Genomic DNA, 20,970 nt, shown 5'->3' with positions numbered 1-20,970 from the left:
TAGATACATGGTTCTTTTGTTTCTGTTATGAAACTATCCTATATACTTTGTTGAAAAATAAAGGACCAGCCATAGTTTGTTTCGCTTCTCTTTTGTAGCAATTTTCAAGAAGTAAAGAAAAGAATTTTCTGTCTCTGTATTTTTGCCTAAGGTACCATGGTAAAACTATATGCTAGATGTAGTTATTGTAAAACAAATATATATAGGGTATGTAGTAACTACAAAATGAAAATGAATTTTATTATTAAATTGAGAATCTTAATTATGTTCAACGGATAGGAATACATACAACAAATTTATTATTCAATACATTAGGCTGCCAAAGATGTCTGAGAGAGAGGAGCATTCAAATCATGTTGTTCCTCTTGCTCATCCCTCATTACCTCCTCAACCTAGTGGATCTTCTGGGCATAAAAATCGATCAGAGATATGGGAACATTTCATTCCAATCGAAGGGATAGAGAAGTATGCGAGATGTAAAAACTGCAACGGTCAAATAAAATATGCGGGGGGAACAAGTGCTATGCGGCAACATTGGAAGCGATGTTTTGACTTGAACAACGAACAGAGCAAGAGACAAAGGATAGAAGGGGGAACAAGTGGTCTTATATCCTCACCAAGTGTTACAAAGTTTGACCAAGCAGTATCTCGAAGTATCCTCACTGAGATGTTTGTGACTGAAGAGCTAGCTTTCCGATTTGTAGAAAGAAATGTGTTTCGAAGGCTCTTGCATAGCTTGCAACCTAAGTTTAAAATCCCTTCGCGTACTACATTGGCCCGTGATATACTTTCTTTTTATGAAACAGAGAAAATGAAGTTACAAAGTTATCTCTCTCATAATTGTCAAAAAGTGTGCCTTACAACTGACACTTGGACGACATCGAGTCAAAATTTGACTTATATATCTCTAACGACACACTTTATTGACAATGATTGGAAGTTGCAAAAGAGAATATTGAATTTCTGTCGGGTTGAGGGTCATTCAGGAGAGGTACTTGGTAGAGCTATTGAAGGTTGTTTGGATGCTTGGAAATTGCATCAAGTTTTACAGTTGATAACGCAACTTCTAATGATGGTGCAATTTTATACTTGAAAAAGAGATTAAATGCATGGAATAGTCTTGTTTTAAAGGGGGACTATCTTCATATGCGTTATTGTACTCATATCCTAAATTTGATAGTGAAAGATGGCTTGAAAGAGATTGATGATTCAATTACAAGATTTTGCAATGCAGTAAAATATGTCAAGTCATCTCCTATGAGATGTGAAAGCTTCAAAGCGTGCATTGAGCGGGAGAGTATCAATTATAAAGGGTTTCTTTCTTTGGATGTCGAAACTCGGTGGAATTCAACATATTTAATGTTGGAGGCAGCATTGAAGCTTTGAGCAACGTTTGATTTGCTTGAGTTGCAAGATGATAAATATATTAATGAGCTGAGCAAATCTTATGGTGTGCCTACAGATGATGATTGGACTTATGCGGAGTCAATTTTACCATTCTTGAAAATATTCTATGATGCTACATTGCGCATTTCTGGGAGTTTGTATGTTACTAGTAATAAATACATGAAAGAAGTCTTTAGCATCGGAAGAAAAATCAAGTTGCATTGTGAAAATACTGATTTGAGCATAAGGTTAATGGCGTCCAAGATGCAAAGAAAATATGATAAGTATTGGGAAACTCCAAATGTCATTAACATGTTGTTGTTGATTGCAATTGTGCTTGATCCATGTCACAAGTTAGATTTTGTAAATTGGATTTTGGATGAGTCATTTGGTGTTGAAAAGGGAGGAGAACTCAAGTCAAAATTGTCTACTTGCTTGAATTCCCTTTATAATCACTACCAAGGCAAAGAAGATGAATCTCAAAGCAATCAAGATGCAATGATCAATGAAGAGGATGAAGATGATATCCTGAATATTTATTTGCAGTCAACTGGACGTGATTCAGATGCTAAATCTGAACTTGACAGATATCTGAAAGAAGATTGTGAGCCTAGAAACAAGTCGGCAGAGTTGGATATTTTGGGTTAGTGGAAAGGAAATTCAACCCGATTTTCTATTCTTGCACGTATGGCTCGAGAAGTTTTAGCCATACCGGTTTCTACAATTGCTTCTGAGAGTGCGTTTAGTACAGGAGGAAGGATTATTGACCCTTATCGGAGCTCCTTGACACCATATATGGTGGAAGCTCTTGTATGCACTCAAGATTGGGTAATAGATGACCCTTTTGGACTAATTGAAAATTTTGAAGAGATCGAAAAAGTTGAACAAGGTAATATATTTTTTTTCTTATTGCTTGTTTGTTACTAATTGTTAGTTTTCTATAATTAATGAGATATTTTTTATGTAGGGAGAAATTCTTCAACAAATGTTGGCACGCTTGTTTCTCTTGAAGATGATTAGAATATTGTAATAGGCCAAAATTGTGTTAGATTTGAATTAGTTTATTTTAACTTCATTTAGGTTAGTGTCATATTATATCATATTTTGAATGTTGTCATTGAACAAAAAGTAAGACCATGCTTTAGTTTATTAGTATGTGAATATTTTATGATTCTTTCAACTTTTGATTTAGAGAGAGGGGAGAGAGAAAGTAGAAGGGAAAGAGAGAGAGAGAAAGAGGGAGGGAGGAGAGAGAAAGTTGAAGGGAGAGAAAGAGAGAAAGGGGAGAGAGAGAGAGAGAGAGGAAATGGGAGAGAAAGGGGGAAAGGGGGGAGAGAGAGAGAGAGAGAGAAAGAGAGAGAGAAGAAGAAGAGAGAGGGAGATAGAGAGTGGAAGGGGGAGAGAAAGGGGAAGGGGAGAGAAAGAGGAAAGAGAGAGAGAGAGAGAGGGAGAGAGGGGGTAGGGGAGAGAGGAGAGAGAGAGAGAGAGGGAAAAGGGGGAGAGAGTGGGAGAGAGAGAGAGAGAGGAGAAGGGAGAGAGAGAGAGGAAGAGGGAGAGAAAGAGGAGGGAGAGAGAAGAGAGAGAGAGGAGAAGGGAGAGAGAGAGAGATAGAGAGAGAGAAAGAGAGATAGAGAGAGGGGGGAAGGGGGAGAGAGGGGAACGGGAGAGAAAGAGAAAAGAGAGAGAGAGGGAGAGAGAGAGAGAGAGAGAGAGGAGAAGGGAGAGAGGGTGGGAAAGGGGGAGAGAGAGAGAGAGGAAGGGGGAGAGAAAGAGGAGGGAGAGAGGGAGAGAAGAAAGGGAGAGAGAGTGGAAAAGAGGGGAGAGAGAGAAGGGAGAGAGATTGGGAAAGGAGAGAGAGAGAGAGGGGGGAAGGGAGAGAAAAGGGGAGAGAGAGAGAGAGAGAGAGAGAGAGAGAGAGAGAAAGAGAAAGAGAGAGAAGAAGGGAAGAGGGGGAGAGAGAGGGTGTGAAAACTAGTTTTAGCCTATAAACCAATTTAAACTAATTTTTTTTTAATTAAAACCAGTTTTATTTTTATGAATTGGTTTAAATTGGTGCACTGTATTATAAACTGGTTTAAAACTAATTTCTTATATGACAAAATAGTTTGGTTCAATTTTTAAACCATTTAAAATGGTTTAATGCAGTTTCAGTTCAGTTTATGAAAAAACTGAACCATACATGTATAATGTACTTACTTTTTGGTACTTGTATAAAATAATTAAGCACGCATTAATCATTAAAGAAGGTTCACAAATTTAAGCGTTCTATTGGAATTTCAAACTAGTGCACTAAAATTTGAAACAGATATATTTAAAAGACAATAAAAATCCATTTAAATTAATCTAAACTTATTTTATTTTATATTTATTAATTATTTTTAAAATTAATACATAATATTAGATGTAATAAATATCTAATTTTAGATATTATATATATAAAATTATAAATATTATGTTAAATAAAATAATTTTAAATTATTATCTTTCTAACATTATTGAATTATAATATTTAAATTATCTCCTCTTTTTAAGTGTACGCATTAAATGTTATATTTGGATGTTATTAAATTATATAAAAAATAATTTTAAAAAATATATTTTAAATAACGTTAATGTGTTCGACAAATCTTTTAAAATAAAAGTAAAAATATTATAAAGATAAAAAAATATATTTTTTTAAAAAACTTGACAATTTTCATACCTGAGCATAATTGATATAAAAAAATATTTTCATATCAAACATTTAAACATCAAATTATTTTAAATTTTTTAAAAAATATGATCACTTGAAAAAGATAATGCTGTTAAAACCTCGAGTTGATAAACATGCAAAGGGAAACTTCCAAATTTGCAGATCCATCAGAATATATCAAACGTTATAAGATTAATCATATCCATGTGATTGGTTAGCTGTCATTCTTCAAATAGGAAATTTAGTTCCAACTACTACATCACATTACATTACAATATCTTAACATAGAACTCCTAGATTTACTGATTACAAACAAAGAGTGAAACATGTATTTAACTTGATTATATCATTTATTTGTGTACTTTACAGCTTAAGCTGAATTAGGCCGGGCAAACTTTCAAGTAACTATGGTCAAAGGTTTAGTTACTAATAACTTGATGTATTATGAGTACAAAATTTCAGTCGATAATCTAGGTAACCAAATGGGCCATTCTTTGGAATCTATTACTCTTTAGTACTTTAAAGCACAACATGATCAAGAAAAATATGCTTTAGTAAGCATTAAAGTTTAAAAGGGATACCTGAAAGTGACAAAAAGGAAAAGAAAGCTAAGCCTGAAAAACCAACACTAATTTGGTTTTATCTGTGTCTTGGTGTACATGGTAAAATTTACCTGTCTAAGCCAACAAAACATTCTTAAGAGCCTTTTCAAGTGTGCAAAGCAAAAACATTCCACAAGATAAGGTAACAAACACACTTCCATTCTCAACAACATGGAGAAATATCAGTATCAACTGATATTGAAAATAGTTTCACTGCTTTTAACAGTGAAAATTGCATTTGGAGAATGGTGCAGTTCACAAGACTTGGAAGGTTTGATTGGTTTCAAGAATGGAATTCAGATGGATACATCTGGAAGATTGGCAAAATGGGTTGGTCAAAGATGCTGTGATTGGGAAGGCATTGTATGTGATAATGCAACAACATCAGGAACAAGAAGAGTGACACAGATTCATCTTCCAGGGTTCATTTCCACAGATAAAGACTTGTTTCAAACCCAAATGATTGGTCACTTTTCACTTTCCATCACACTTCTCACCTCACTTGAAATCCTTGATCTTGGAGGCTTAGTAGGCCTCAGTGGAACAATTCCACAAACACTTGGCATGCATCTGCAAAAGCTCCAAAAGCTTTACCTTTATGGAAACAACTTAACAGGCTCAATTCCAGAAAGCATTGGTGAGTTGCAAAACCTACAGCAACTTGCAATTCATGAAAATAGGTTATCTGGGTCAATTCCTTCTAGCCTTGGAACCCTAAGAAAACTGAAAAGTTTGCTGCTTTATTCAAATAAAATCTCAGGTACATTACCACTCTCACTTGGGAACTTGACAAATTTGGTAGAATTGGATCTTCATGAAAATTCCATCAATGGTCACATACCAAATAGCATTGGTCAGATGCAGAATCTTGAAAAGCTTGACCTTTCAAGCAATTTGCTAAATGGGAGAATCCCTTCATCATTATCCAATTTAACTTCCATTTCACTTTTGTATTTGGACACAAATAATCTTGAGGGAACAATCCCATTCCCTTCAAGAAATGGTGGTGAAAATATGCATTCTTTAGGGTTCTTGAGGCTCAATGATAACAATCTAAGTGGAAATTTACCTTTCAATTTCGGTCAACTTGTTTCTCTTCAAAGGGTATCATTGTCAAACAACAAACTTGAAGGTGCATTGCCTTCAAGTTTGGGGAATTTGCATCATTTGACTGAGATTTACCTAAGTGGAAACTTTTTCTCTGGCCAAATACCAAAATCATTAGGCCAAATTTCTCACCTCATAATGTTCAACATTTCCAAAAACTTGATTCAAGGGCCATTGCCAAAAGAGATGTCAAACCTTCAAAATCTTCAAAAAATTGATCTCTCTTTCAACCCTTTGAACCTCACTTCCATCCCCGAATGGCTGCCAAGTCTATTGTCGCTCTCTGGCATTTACCTTGCAGGCTGTGGAATCCAAGGCCGAATTCCAGAAGTTTTGAATACAATCAAAAGTCCAATTCAGGAATTGGACTTATCAATGAACTTTCTCAGTGGAAGCATACCTTCATGGATAGGTTCCTTCAGCCAACTCTACTTATTGAACCTCTCAAGAAACTCACTTGATTCATTCATCCCTCATTCCGTTGCGAAATTGCGCAATCTTGCAATTCTTGATCTTCACTCAAATAGGCTTACAGGATCCATAATTGAGGCATTTGAAATTGAACAAGATTCCACTGGAGGATCACTAACATACCTGGATCTTTCACATAACAATTTCTCTAGTGGAGTTGAAGAAATTGGTGTAGGAGGGCAATTCAACATTCAATTTCTGAATCTTTCTCACAACAATCTGAAGGGTATGTTGTCAAGTTCACTTGGGAGGCTAAAATCCATTCACAGTTTGGACTTGAGCTTCAACAAGTTAGCATCAAATTTGCCAGAGTTTCTTGCAAATTTGACCACATTGGAGATACTTAGGCTGCAAAAGAATCACTTTAGTGGCAACATTCCTAATGCATTTCTCAAGCTTAGAAAGTTGAAGGAGTTGGATCTATCAGATAATGTTCTTGAAGGGGAAATTCCAGAGGGTGAACCTCTGATTAACTTCCCTGGTAGTTCTTATTCTGGTAACAAAGGTTTGTGTGGAAAGCCTCTTGGTCCTTGTAAACTCTGAGGATTCTTCTTCCCTCACATGTCATTGTAAGAACCCTGAAATTTTATTCATTATTATTATTATTATTCTATCATCAACATATTAATCATTCCAAGTTCATTCACTTGGAAAAAAGTGCTTGAGATTTCTAAATTTAAATTCAGCCTTCTATAAATGAAAACTTGAACCAAAATAGAGAATTTTCTGTGCAGGTAACATTGAACCGATATCAGGATTCAGTTATGTGAAACTTCTAATTTTCTATTAACTTAATATTGCAATAAAGATTCTTTTATTTTTTGTGGTTTTTCCTTTCCCTTCTTTGGTGCTTTCTTTCCACAGTGAGTATTAAATATAATTTAAACAAAATGTTAACTGAGAATAAAGCTACATTAGTGAAGGTTATATATTAACCATGAAACTGTTTTTGTCATTTTAATGGTACATCCTCACATGAACATGCTCAAATTTGTAGATAGTAGATTCAATCTAAAATATTGACGCGTGTTCTACAGTTAATTTAACCAAATTAAACTAGAGAAGACAGTTGATAACTGGGTGTAAAATAAAAATCTAATGTTTTTCGATTAAACTAACTACATAACACATACTAATATTATTCGAGTTTGAATCTTTGTAGGTGAAGATAATTTTAGAAATCTTCATCTAAATTTCCACCATAAGATGAATAGAAAAAAGAGTTAACCTAGATTAGTAGAAACATATAATGACACCACAGTTAACTGCTCCTGTAACAATTTTTCTTTTTTCAATTAAAAATAAAACAAAATAAATTTCAGTTTTTTTTTTTTTTTTCTGAATTCATTGGTGCAAACCTCATTTGGATGTGTTGAAGTTGGAGTAGCACATCCACCAGTTGCTTTCAATCACAATGCACACGCTTTCAACTGCTACGACACCAATAGTTTGTACACTTCATTTATTTTCCAATGGTTGTACACCAATCTGGCTTTTGGTTGCTGCCGTGAAATGATAGAGACGTGTCTCTCTCATATTTTATATTTTAGTGTACAAAATTTTACTTCAAAATCGTTGGAAAAATATCTCTTTATATCCATCTATTTTAAAATTTTAAAAAAATAACTAATTTTTTAAGAGAAAAATTTAAAGCCAATGAATAATAGTTCAAATGGCATAGTCTTCCCATACTCAATTAAGAGGTTGCGGGTTCGAATCTCCTATTTTTGGTAAAAAAAAAATTAGAAATTTTCCTACCATTATGTTTTTCAACATGTTTCGTTTTCTAAACATTTAAAGTTGTTTTTAATTAAAATCTATAGATATAAAATAAAAAATGTTAGAAGAACAGTAGAAAATTTTTTTTTGGTTAGTAGTTAGTTAATAATATTTAAAAGTGTAGAACTAAAGATTAAAGTATGTTGTAAATTATTAAACTAAAAAAATTAAATTAGTAACTAAAAATATTAATTAAAAATAATAAATTCTGCTGGTGGTTAATTTTTGTTTATATAAAACACATATACATAATAATTAGGACATACATAAGTATATTTCATTACATTGAAATAGGGTCAGAGAGATAGTAAAATTGGAATGCGTTTATCTCAAGTCTCAACTAGTGTATTAGGATTTAGGACATGTATAATAATTAGGACATAACTATTGATTCGCTTTTTTTTTTCTTGATTAAATACGGAGTAAACAATCAAAATAGTTCTCAAAAATTTATATTATTGATAAAAATAATTCTAAAGGATGCTAATAATAATAAATTTTTGAAAAAATAAAAAATGTGACAAAAAAATTAGATATTAAATATATATTCTAAAAAAAATTTTAAAAAATTAGATTTTGATGTATTTTTTTACAAGTATTATTAAAAAAATAAAATATTTTTATTTTTAAAATTTGATAATTTTTTGTCAAGTGAAGTTTTAAAAAAAAATAATTATGAATGACCAAATTCTTTTGAAAAATAAAAAAAAAGTCTAAGTTAAATTTTGTTTTAATTTTTTTTTGTCTGTCTTCTAAATATTTATTTAAATATTTTTACAAAAATTTAAATTAAATAAATATATGACTTATAACTTAATTAAGAGATTTTAAGTTCAAATCTTAAAAATAGTAAAATAAAATACTTTTTAATGAATTATGTATTTATTTATAACAAAAAATATCTGAAGAAAAAAAGTGAGATACTGATTCATCTCATTCAGTGATAGGAAGATTTTGGAAAGAGAAGAGCAGATGATTGAAAAAAAAGGGCATGGGACCTAGCAGTAGAATTTGGAGCAGTGTAATGCGATGAAGATGACAACATTATGGCGATTCTACAAGAACAGAACGAAGCGCTTGCCCAAAAGAGGAGGTTGGCTAAGCAGAAAGAAAAGGCACGAAGGTGCAGACCGAAAAAGCTCAAAAAGGTATGTACTAAAGAATTAAAATAATTTTTAGCTCTTGGAATGTAAGGGGATTAGGGGGATTGGTAAGTTGAGTATGGTTAAAGAGCTGAAAACAAAACATAAGCTGAATATGTTAGGTTTGGTTGAATCTAAAATGCCAGTTATGACTAAGTTTGATGTAATACGTATTTGGGGGAGCGATGCTGTAGGGTGGGAGTATGTAGGCTCGGAAGGCTCGTCCAGGGGGCTGGTGTTAATGTGGGATATTATGATGTTTAAAATGAATAATTGCTACAAAGGGGAGAGATGGTTATGTGTTGAAGGAGTCCTACTGAAAAATGATTTTCCTTGTGCTTTCTGCTTGGTATATGGTGCTCATAATAGAATAGAAAAACTTGTTGTGTGGGAAGAACTGAGCTTTATAGTTGGTGTATGCCAAATACCGATATGCTATATGGGTGACTTCAATGAGGTTATACAGGTTGAGGAGAGGAAAGGACATGATAGGTTAACAGGGTGTGCAGAAGACTTCAGGTATTGGGTACAAGATATGCAGCTAGTGGACCTATCGTTGCAGGATCGTAAGTTTACCTGGTTCAGAGGCCGCTCATGCAGTCGCATTGATAGAGTCCTAGTGAGTATATAATAGATGGAGGAGTTTCCGGAGATTCGGCTAAAAGGGAGACCAAGAGACCTGTCAGATCACTGCCCAATTATAGTGGAAGATACCATATCCAGAGGTGGACCACGACCCTTTCGTAGCTTAGATTCCTGGTTTACACATGACGGGTTTCTAAGGATGGTTAGGGAATAATGGAGGAATCTCGGTGAGGCACGGTTCACAGATAAACTGAAGGCTTTAACAGTACCTCTGAAAAGATGGCACAGAGACAATTTTGGGGACATGGATAAGAAGATTCAGCGCTTTGAGGAAGAAATCAGGAAGATAGACGAGTTGGCAGGAAATGGAGTTTATGATGATACAGTGGAGGCTAGACGGAAGGCACTAGTAAGCTGTTGCAAGCAGTGGTATGTCAGAAAAGAGATACACTGGAAGCAGATGTCGCGATCCAGGCATGCGAAAGATATGGATAAGAACACTAGGTACTTCCATAATTTGGCATCGGCAAGAAGGAGGAACAATAGAATTGATGCCCTGCTAATTCATGGTAGGTTGATAAGAAATCAAGCTCGGATCAAAATTGCTATCAAAGATTTCTATAAAGATCTATATCACCAGGAGAGATCACCGGTAGTGGGTTTTAGGGACGGGCTGGTAAATCGGATTGAGGAAGAAGATTCGATAGCTCTGGAGAGAATACCAACAATGGAGGAGATTAAAGAAGCCGTCTGGGATTGTGAATCATCCAAGGCTCAAGGCTCCGGGGAGTGATGGGTATAACATAAATTTTATCAAGAAGTGTTGGGATGAGATTGGTGTGGAGTTCACAACAGCTGTTCTGGATTTCTTTCGATCGTCACGGTTACCTTCTGAGGCCAATATTACTTGGGTGGCCCTAGCACCTAAGTTTACCGGAGCTAAGGAGATCAAGGACCTTCAGCCGATTAGCATGGTTGGTTGTGTATATAAAGTAATTTCCAAAGTAATGGTTAGAAGGATGAGATCAGTCATGCCAGGTTTAGTAGGGGAGACCCAAAGCGCATTTGTGAAAGGGCGGAAAATCCATGATGGTGCTCTTATTGCATGCAAAACAGTGCACTGGTTAAAAAGTAGAAAGAAGAAAGCGGCAATTATCAAATTAGATTTCCAGAAACTTATGACCGGGTAAAATGGTGTTTTGTGGATATTGTGCTGCAGAAAATAGGTTTCGGTTGGAAATGGAGGACATGAGTGAAGGAGTGTATTGGCACAGCGTCTATGTCAATCTTGGTAAATAGCTCACTATCTAAACCTTTTAAGATGGAGAGAGGTTTGAGACAAGGTGATCCATTATCTCCATTCTTGTTTGTTCTGGTTGTAGATGTGCTGCATAGGATGGTAGGGGAGGCAGTCAGAAATAAACGTATTTTGCCGCTGCTGATTGCTAAGGACAATATAGAGTTATCACATTTACAATTCGCAGATGACACTATATTGTTCTGTCCACCAGAGGAGGAGACCATTAGGAACTATGCCAGGTTGCTAAGGTGCTTTGAGATGATGTCAGGGTTGACTATTAACTTTGATAAATCAAGTTTAATTCCAATAAATTGCAAACAGCAGTGGACCTCCGACATGTGCAGCTACTTGGGTTGTAAGGAGGCCAGTCTTCCAGTAAGATATCTTGGTATTTCTTTAGGAGCAAACCCAAGACTAGTCAGGACTTGAAAATTAATTATTGACAAAGTGGAGGAGAAGCTCAGCTTGTGGAAGGCAAAACTACTCAATAAGGCGGGTAAGCTTGTCCTTATTAAATCTGTGTTAAATAGCTTGCCGGTGTACTACTTGAGTCTGTATAAGATGCCGAAGGCAGTGTCAGACAAGTTGATATCGTTGCAGAGGAGATTCCTATGGAGCAAGGAGGAAGGTAGGAATGGATTGGTGTTAGTTAAGTGGGAGTTAGTTCAAACCCCTAAAAAGGCGGGTGGGTTGGGGGTGGGTGATGCAGTAATTAGAAATACTGCACTTCTTTTCAAGTGGTGGTGGCAGTTCTCAAAAGAGGAGTGTCCATTATGGAAGAAGGTCGTGTGTTCTTGCTATGACCTGAACCCCAATGTGATGTTAACGGCTCAGACTCTACCGACTAGAGGGGTCAATGGAAGGATATCTGTCAGCTGCAGATTAGGGATACTGATGTGAGAGATAAGATGATTGCGGGGTTATCTATGGAGGTGGGTGACGGAAGGAGGACTAGATTCTGGGAGGATGTCTGGCTACAAAGTGGCTCGCTAAATATGAGTTTTCCGAGGCTTTTCTCTATTTCAAACCAAAAAGGATCTGTTATAGGGGATTGTGGGTTTTGGGATGGGCTAGAGTGGATCTGGAACTTTCAGTGGAGGCGAGAGTTATACTAATTGGAGTTAGAATTAGTGGATCAATTACATGAAGCTTTGAGGCCTATTAAAATAGCACATGATAAGCAAGACAGAGTTGTGTGAAAATTTGACAAGGAAGTTATTTTTTCAACTAACTCATTTGTGCAGGTAATGCAGTCAGAGTCCCTCCCGGAGGAAATTACCAGCTACAGCTTTACCAGAACCATTTGGAAAGGTTTGGTTCCGCCACGAGTGGAGTTATTTATTTAGTTTACTTTGATAGGGAGAGTGAATACCAAAGAAAGATTGCATAGACTGGGAATTGTTGAACATGGTGATAATATATGCGTACTGTGTAAAAAAGACGTTGAATATATACATCACTTGTTTCTGGGTTGTGAATTTACTTGGCAGGTGTGGTGTTGATGGCTATCTGACTTTGGGAGATTGTGGTATATTCCGGGCTCCCTAAAGGAACACTTTGAGAGCTGGACAGGTGTTGCTAGAAGGAAAGGAGACCGCAACAAGTGGCTCATATGCTTCTTTTCTGTTATTTGGAACATTTGGCTAGAAAGGAACCGGCGGATCTTTAATAACATGGAAGGAGATGCAGAAGAGGTGTTCCATAAAACTGTAATCTGTTATAGAGAATGGTGTAGTTTGGATCCCTTTTGTTGTTGATGGCAATGCCAGAAATAACACTAGGGACATGTTTATTTTCTTGTCTTTACAGGTTTCTTGTTTGTTCGTTTTTTCCGCTCCACTGACTGTGTTGAGCTTCTTTGTTAAAAAAAAATTAATATTGTTTTATCTTTATTTCTGTGCCACAATAATTATATTACTTATTTATTCCTTCTCAAAATAACTATCTTTTTTATTTAGGTTTATTGAGATTATCTAAATATATTAATTTTTTGATGAACTTAAAAAAAAATTATTTTGAGAATGAAAAGATATATATAGAAAATGAGTAATGAATTGAGAGTTATGGACCCTCCATGTTCTTGACTTAAGTAGGCAAAGGTAGGACCATGTTTATTGTTTTTGGTGGCAGTGTGAGCCCTCCTTTGAGGCTGGCTTTGGCCACAATATGACATAATAGTAGCCATCAAATCATAACACACACGCTCTTGTTGCCTCCATTATTTGCATTATATGTGACAAGATGTCCCAACCTCTAAAATCAAAACACACACGCCATAGAAACAAATAACACATCTTCAAATGACCAATTATTATTAATCATTAATCATATTAAATAATAATAATAATACTAAGGATTTACAAAATGCTCTTTTCTAATGTTGTTGTAGTTAGAGGGGATCTTGAGTTAGTCCCAATTGATGGTAATTCATGTAGTCAATGCCGTTTAATCTAACACAACATAAAACTTGCTCTGGCAATTCCTCTGCTTTGTTCCCCTGTTTTACATCAACCAAATATTAATATAAAGATAAAGAGCTAAAACATCATAATTATCTCATGATATAATCCATTCAAAATGATGACTGATTTGCCGACAAATTAACCTTAATTAATTAAAGGCAAAACAGTAGTTTACTATGACGAGAATAAAACATCATAAACTTTTAGGTGTGTGAAAAAAACTCACTTTTGAGTAAAAAAAATATCTTTTTAGGGCCAAAATAGAGGTTTACTAAGAAAAATTAAGATAAAGGACTTGCCTGAATTGTGAGACCAACATCTAAAGTGCAGATTTTTAATCTGTCCAAGAAAGCTTCAAAGCCTTTCCTAGAGATATAACTAAATCTATGCATATCCAAATCAATCTCAAAGTAATTCTCTCCCTACAAAACAAAAATGCAAAATATTGGTCAGTGAATTAAAGCAATAGTATAGTATAAAGTAAAGTACTAACATGTGAACATCACTAGTATTCATTTATAACGAAATGACACCACTATTAAATTGCGGGTCCAAACATGATTTAAAAAAAATAAATAAAAAAAAGGCACCATAAAGAAATCCATAAAGATGGAGCTAAATTGTACTATGCAAATCAACAAGGGGAAGGAGCCCACAGATAAACTTTGAATTTCACCATTTCACTTTCCCTAAGTCTTTATTTCATCATGATATGCATTTTGTTTTTTTCTTGGATTCATCATCATTGAAGAGATCAGAGACATTCATGGCGACATTTACTCTTCAATGGGACATCAAATCCTCTATGCAGATCCATGAATTTTATAGAAAAGTTGAGTGATTTTCACAAGCCATAATCATCTTCAACAAGTTACTTCTTCCATAAAGTGATGATGTACCAATATGATATCAATGCATTTAACTTAAAAGTTTGGTTTTGATATCATCCATCATCATTCATTCAAGTGTTTTATATTCATCAAGCCGAAATATTACTGAAGAGTACATTAACATTATATTATAATAACAAGTGAATGGAACTTACTGAGTAAAACTCATGCTGGGGTCGCGAAAGAACCGGTTTTTCGTTGTAGGCATGCATAAGCTTCCTTTCTGCTGCACTCAAATGAAGGTCTTCGAGGTTGACGACACGGCCTAATATCTTCAACCTTTCCCGGAACGGTGCGATTGTATCGACAGGAAAACCCTTCACCTTTTCAACTTCATCATCCATCAGCTTCTGTAGGAAGAGAAGACAATAAGACATAGACAAATGGCATTTTCCATCAGCAACTAAAGAAATTTTCAGTAACATGAAGTGACAGAATTGAAGGACAATAATGGAACTAAAGAGGATACTAAAACACAAGGGAAATTTTTTACCAATAACTTTACCAATATTAATCCTTCTGAGGGTTAAAAATTACTTTTACCAAAATTACTTTACCCCATTGAAGAAATTTTAGCAGGATGTATTAGGACTAATGAGAAATAATACTGACACAGAAATGGTGAATCTTACTCTGATGCTTTCTTGAAGATGCAGAGGAAGTTCCTTTGAGTAACCTTCGGAAAGTTTAAAGTACAACACAAAACTCATTCCATCCCCATCAGTTTCACCTTGAAAAAGTGTGGCAGGGTAGAGTGGAATCTAAAAACCACAAAACAAAAATTACAACAATTTTTTTTTTGGCAATGTGCATCAATCTGTTAAAATGGTAAAAAGGGTAATTGAACAAATAATTGGAGTACCTGCACATTTACAACAAGAATTGGTGGCAATTTCCCAGAGGAACTAATAAAAGGAAGTTCCACAAATCGAGCTATATGGTCCACCTTCCGTGGCGATAAGAATACGTCTACGCCAAATGGGTAATACGCAGAATAGTTTGGAGCAAAGTCCTTCTTCTTGTCCCTCCCATAAAGAAAAACACAGGCAAATCAGACATTGGTATGTAAGTGTAAAAAACATCACAGTAAGAAATGTACTTATTCAAATTGTTTGTGCATTTTGGTTTTTATGTCTGTTCAACTTTCAAACAAATTATCAACAACATAGTACTCATCTTACTTAAAATAGTTTACTCCCCGAACTTTAAAAGTGCTTGGATCAATGTGTGACCAACAATCAAGCATTTTCTTATCGATTGGACAAAAGGGTACTTGAGATCCTGCAATTGGTCTTTGTAAAAGAGTCTTTGTCGACACTGAAAAGGAAACACGTTGAACTAAAATTATTCACTGCAATGATATAAGATGAATTATCATAATAGATTAACTAGATGAAACTTGCAATGACAAAAGATCATGCTTCTTTTGAGAATTTCAACTCACATAGAGTAGCATTTCCATGTCCTTCCTTCCATTTAAAGGAGAGTTTCATAGGAGCCTTCTTCCTTGCACTAGGAGGACTAGAACTCGAAGATCTTCGTTTCTCGATAGAAGGCACGGTAGAAGCTAGACACGGCAAACAATTGTTTGGAAGGATTCCACAATTGTCCAAAATCCCTTCTTCCTTGTTGGAGTTTGCATCCACCGAGGAAATTTCATCGACGAACACGGGTTCATTCGCATCGACTATGTTTCCGTCGGATTTACTTTGATGATCAGTTGCATCTACACTAGAAAAACGTTGAACGTCTGAAGTTCTTGCAGCCTCAGAGATACTTGCAGTTGAAACTCTATGGTTGGCATCATTTCCATTCAAAGATAACAAATCTGCATATTAAAATGCCGCTTATGAGATTTCCACTTTCTCCAATAGCATTGCTTCTAATACAAAGATACTTTTATTTGAATGAATGTAACAAAAATCATACCATCAGGAACACTCTGGTAATCGTCATCGCAGTCGGAGTCAAATACCACATTTGAATCAAACCATGCCTCCTCAATACTTCCACCTGCCACAGATTACAGTTCCAATAACACATGAGTAACCATGAATGAAGGCCATTACAAAATCAAGCATGTTTATGAGAAAAATAACAACTATGAATTAGCTGCAAATTAATATGAGTTTAATTAGGACACTGAAACATCAATATAGCAACAATTACTCCAAATTTCAATTCCAATTTCTCCATCAATGCATTCTTAGTCCAAAAGTTGAAACTTCTCATAGAAATATTGGCATTGCTTTCAAATATTGATAATTGCTTAGGCTTATCTTTTGCTTTTACTTGAGAATTCACAAAGATTAAAACCATTCAAGCATATCCCAAAATGGATTACCAAAAAAAAAATGGAAAAATACCCTTACAAAGAAGAAGAAGAATCATTTCACAAAAAAAAAAAGGAAAACCTTGGAAAGTGGGGTTGGCAAAGGAACTAGTTGGTGGTGGAAGGTCAAGAACGTTATTATCCAATGATGATGATCCCTTGTACAATTTAGAAGAAACTCTTCTTCTAATTCCACCACCACCACTCCTTCTACTCCTCTTTCTTTGTTGCTTATTCCTCTTTGAAGAAGAGCTCAATCTCCCTCCAACACACCTTTGTGGAGCTGAAACACAAGCTCCCATGGTGCTTCTTCTTCTTCTTCCCTTGATCCTTTATTCACTACCTCCACCACCACAACACAACAACAACAACCATCACCATCCCACAACAAAGCACTGTCACATACAACCACAATGATAATAATAGTAATAACAAAAACAGAAGAAGAAAAATATAATTCTAAGAAAATAAAAATAAAAATAAATATATTTATATATGGTTGAGGTTGAGGAGTTTAAGCTACCGTTTGCTTTGGCTTGTTGAAGTTACAAGAAAGTCTTCAACGATTTTGGCTTTGGCCCCAATCATCATGCCTTGTGAAATCAATAAATAAAGCCACCCCAGAAAAAAAAAAATAATTGAAAAAGAAGAAACGAATAAAAAAGTGGTCAAATTTTCCATCTGGGGATGGATGTTGTTTATAATATTTCAAGGAAGAAAAAAGAAAATATCTAAAAACGAGGAACACAAAAAATAAAAATAAAAATAAAAGTTTGAGTAAACAGTGACGGCAGTTGTGTTGTAGTTGGCAGAAGCTTAAGGCGCCAAAGGGTCCCACCTAGAAACGGGTTCTCTTGACACGTGGGCAGATCTGATTGGCTGAACGTGTGGAAGAGAGATGGCAGAGATTTTGGACCAATTTCTACGTTGTTACTTGTTATATAGATCACATTAAATCTTTTCATTTATATATGTGTATGTTATAAATACGTTATATTCTCTTTTTTATAAATATACTTGATATATAAATTAAGAATTTGTTAATTTAAATAATTAATATTATGGAGAAAATTTTTGAATGATAAGATGCAATTATTTGTGTGTTGGTGGTTTCTGTAGGTTTTGGCATTTATGTGACGTGGTTTCACACACTCACGTAAAGCCAGGGTTGAGTATATGCTAGTGTTTATAGGGTTTGCGTTTTTTAAGTACATTTTATACATTCATAACAGTACCATTTTTGTCAAAATTATGATATGGGGTCCCCTCCCCACACCCCCTTCGATTTTAATGATGCATCGTGCACTGTTAGACTCAGATATTGCAGCACGTTTAGATCTCCGTCAATCAAAAGGCCTACTACTTTTTTTTTTTCTTTACACTGAATTGCTTTTAAACTTATATAATGTTAAATTTTGTGGTTAATTTTTTTATGTGAAAAAAAATATTAGTGTTTTTATTGAAAATGAGATTATTTAGTATAATTACAGATGATTAGCAGGGTGCATGTTGATACGTGTTAAGCTGCAACAATAGTATTGACGTTTTTTGTACATCTATAATATTATAATATATTTCAAATATCAATATTCAATCAAAACATATCTTTATCTCCAGTCATATTAAAAATAATTTTTAAAATTTTTTGTATTTGATTAGTTTATTTATATATTATCAGTCAATTTAAATTAATTTAATAGTTAATTTATTAATCTATTTAAATAATTATTAGAAATTTATTCAAATTCTCTTTATATATATAATAATTTATTGAGCAACGACAAATTACTAAATAATGTGAATTAATTTTTAGTCCATCGAAGGGAGGGATATTATAAAAAAAAATTTATATACTATTAGTATACAAATATTTATTTATCTATGGCATGCCATCAAAATGTTTGACTAAATTATTTTATTATTATTGTAAAAGAAAATCTTATTTCTACTACTGTTTAATAATACTGTTTTGTGATATATAAGTCGTTTGGGGTAGAATAATAGTGAAGTTTGAAAAATTAAATTCAACCTTTAATGATGTGATTGTGAATAATAACAATAATAATAATAATAATAATAATAATAATAATAATAATATGCAGAAATGAAACCAAATTTGATATTTAAAAATCGCAATATATTTATTGTAAAGCATTAATTGATGTACTTCAAAATAAAATTCAGTTAAATACTGGATTTTCTAAACATTTTATTAGGTAGAAGAAAACAAAAGGGTAAAGATATTGTCATCAGTCATCACTCATCACTCATCACTCATCACAAATAAAAAGTGTTGCAAAAGAGAGGTTAATAATTACATACAAATAGAAAAATGTTATTCATTCTTTAAAATATCATTCTTTAAATAATATTTAAATTTAATTATTTAATTATAATATTTTTTAATTATTAATTTTTTAATTTTTTTAAAAGCTATATCCATTGGGTTAAAAAATTTTAATATGAAAGTAAAATAAGTGATATACTTTAACATGGGAAGTTTTGGTGTTTTTTAAAATTGTGGGAGTACACAAATCGGACCCTCCGATTTATGTTTTAAAAAGTGAAAAAAATTCAGAGTACACAAATCGGAGGGTCTGATTTGTTAAAAAAATTGAAAAAACTCAGAGTACATAAATCGGACCATGCAAGTTGTTTGATTTTAAAATTTTGCTTAAGAAATCGCATGGTCCGACTTGTGGTTGGGTAAATATGAATTTCGGAAGCTAAAAAACGGACCCTCCAAGTTGTTTGTTGTTGTCAATTTTTTCACAAAATTGAATATCCAACGCAACTTGGACCCTCCGAGTTGTTCTACTGACACCACATGACTATGAAACACCTGTATTCCCCATGTTTGAGTTCAACACTACTTTTACTTCCATATTCAAATTAAAAAGCGATATCCATTGAGATTTAGTTTAACTTTCCTTAATTCTTTTTTATTTTTTAATTTTTTATATTATTAAACTCCTATTAGTTATTTTATCTTAAAAAGGTTAAAAACACATTTGTTTAGAAAAAAAAAATCCCAAACCAATAAAGTATTGTTAAGTTTAATGACACTAATTCTAATAGTCAACAAAACTTTTTTTTCCAAAGATAAATGTTATTTTATTAATATAAAATAAAAGTGTTTCCATAAGGAAGTACAAAAGAATTGGGTATTCCCATTTATCACCAACTGTGACCGAAAGACTAAGAGCTTAAAGAAGAGTAAAGTAAGAGTAAATAAAATTAGCAGCATCTATCAGGTATGGCTCACGAGTTCACGCACTAAATTGCTGGCTTCTTTCACTATCTTTGGTGCCGGGCTTATTACCTTCTCAAAAACACACCGATTCCTCGCTTTCCAAGTGCTCCAACACAGCGCCGCTATGAGAGGGTCTTTTGTCTACCGTCGAATTGAGCCGCTACCCAGGATAAGACTCGTTGCCACCAATTGAAAAAGGTCTCTTCTTCTCTCATCCATAGGTCAGGGGTTATTAAGCTTAGACTCTATATTATTGAGGACATGGGGCATTGGAACAAAGCATGAGAAATTGATTCAGCCTTCAACATGCATCTTGGACAAGTGGCAGGAGTGGATGCGAATCGGCTGTGAACTTGTTGCAACACCGGAAGCTTTTCATGAAGACTTTTCCATAGAAAAATCTTAATTTTATGTGGTAATTTCAACTCCTAAATGCTATTCCAGACTCTGTTGTGTATGTTCTGGGGCCTCAATGAAGTAGGAGAATGAAAGAATCCATAAGCAATTTTGTATCCTGACTCAACTTCATATATACCAGATTTTGTCTAGCACCAATTAACTTCATCCTCCTCCTCTGTTGGTTTGATTGAAAAAATTTTATTGTATATATCAACTGAAAAAATCGACTCAATCAGATTTCTATTCCAACTTCTATCAGGATTTAGTAACGCACTAACGTAATACACTTGCAGATTTGGCGGGATTGTGAATGCATTTTGAGGGACATTAAGGGGCACTGGTGGTGGAAGCCAGGGGTCATGGAAGATGCGAACATTAGTGCCAGAGCCTATTTTCCATAACAAGCCTTTCTCGATCACCTTGCGCCCTTCAAGAATACTTCTCCAGCCCCACGACGGTACACTTCCTATCTCTGCATGTAGAAAATCTGTATATCTAAAATATTTAGCTTTGAGCATTCTTGATAGAGTAGAATTAAGGTATTTCATTAGACGCCAACATTGCTTGCCC

General features: G+C 34.3%; 3 protein-coding genes across 4 annotated transcripts; 2 read left to right on the top strand and 1 right to left on the bottom strand.

Annotated features, from left to right (window-relative positions):
• The first annotated feature begins 325 nt into the window (after nucleotides 1–325).
• LOC148563786 (zinc finger BED domain-containing protein RICESLEEPER 1-like) lies at nucleotides 326–2,034 on the top strand. The gene is made up of 2 exons (XM_088486945.1): nucleotides 326–1,013; nucleotides 1,463–2,034. Exons 1-2 carry the CDS (start codon nucleotides 326–328, stop codon nucleotides 2,032–2,034), a joined length of 1,260 nt encoding a protein of 419 aa, XP_088343071.1.
• A 2,653-nt stretch (nucleotides 2,035–4,687) lies between these two features.
• On the top strand, nucleotides 4,688–6,890 carry LOC107643432 (uncharacterized). The gene has a single exon (XM_016347077.3). The coding sequence runs from the start codon at nucleotides 4,852–4,854 to the stop codon at nucleotides 6,799–6,801; it is 1,950 nt and encodes a 649-aa protein (XP_016202563.1). The 5' UTR covers nucleotides 4,688–4,851; the 3' UTR covers nucleotides 6,802–6,890.
• Nucleotides 6,891–13,357: 6,467 nt separating this feature from the next.
• Nucleotides 13,358–17,404, bottom strand: LOC107643434 (uncharacterized). Of its 2 annotated transcripts, none has more exons than XM_088488831.1 (10): nucleotides 17,272–17,404; nucleotides 16,831–17,143; nucleotides 16,346–16,429; nucleotides 15,861–16,244; nucleotides 15,598–15,733; nucleotides 15,279–15,441; nucleotides 15,049–15,177; nucleotides 14,572–14,766; nucleotides 13,826–13,948; nucleotides 13,358–13,561 (listed from the first exon to the last, which is right to left on the bottom strand). In XM_088488831.1, exons 2-10 carry the CDS (start codon nucleotides 17,048–17,050, stop codon nucleotides 13,454–13,456), a joined length of 1,542 nt encoding a protein of 513 aa, XP_088344957.1. In that variant the 5' UTR covers nucleotides 17,051–17,143; nucleotides 17,272–17,404; the 3' UTR covers nucleotides 13,358–13,453. The 2 variants fall into 2 exon arrangements, with proteins under 2 accessions (XP_088344957.1, XP_088344959.1); XM_088488833.1 differs by having other exon boundaries at nucleotides 16,831–17,087; nucleotides 17,272–17,402.
• Nucleotides 17,405–20,970: the final 3,566 nt, after the last annotated feature.

This window comes from Arachis ipaensis, chromosome B5 (assembly GCF_059453495.1).
Source record: "Arachis ipaensis isolate K30076 ecotype BB chromosome B5, ASM5945349v1, whole genome shotgun sequence".
NCBI lineage: Eukaryota > Viridiplantae > Streptophyta > Magnoliopsida > Fabales > Fabaceae > Arachis > Arachis ipaensis.
The sequence above is the reverse complement of the archived record's forward strand: the minus strand, read 5'-3'. Positions and strand labels throughout refer to the sequence as shown.

What these genes read in the sequence shown, in the direction of transcription:
- LOC107643434 (XM_088488831.1), bottom strand. Translation starts at nt 17,050, where the DNA reads ATGGGAGCTTGTGTTTCAGCTCCACAAAGGTGTGTTGGAGGGAGATTG. An exon ending in CCCAGCATGAGTTTTACTCA is followed by an intron (nt 13,949 to 14,571) that starts GTAAGTTCCATT and finishes TTTGTTTTGTAG; the next exon opens with GGAGAGAATTACTTTGAGAT. An exon ending in ATGTTGGTCTCACAATTCAG is followed by an intron (nt 13,562 to 13,825) that starts GCAAGTCCTTTA and finishes GATGTAAAACAG; the next exon opens with GGGAACAAAGCAGAGGAATT.
- LOC107643432 (XM_016347077.3), top strand. Translation starts at nt 4,852, where the DNA reads ATGGAGAAATATCAGTATCAACTGATATTGAAAATAGTTTCACTGCTT.
- LOC148563786 (XM_088486945.1), top strand. Translation starts at nt 326, where the DNA reads ATGTCTGAGAGAGAGGAGCATTCAAATCATGTTGTTCCTCTTGCTCAT. An exon ending in ACTTGGTAGAGCTATTGAAG is followed by an intron (nt 1,014 to 1,462) that starts GTTGTTTGGATG and finishes GTGTGCCTACAG; the next exon opens with ATGATGATTGGACTTATGCG.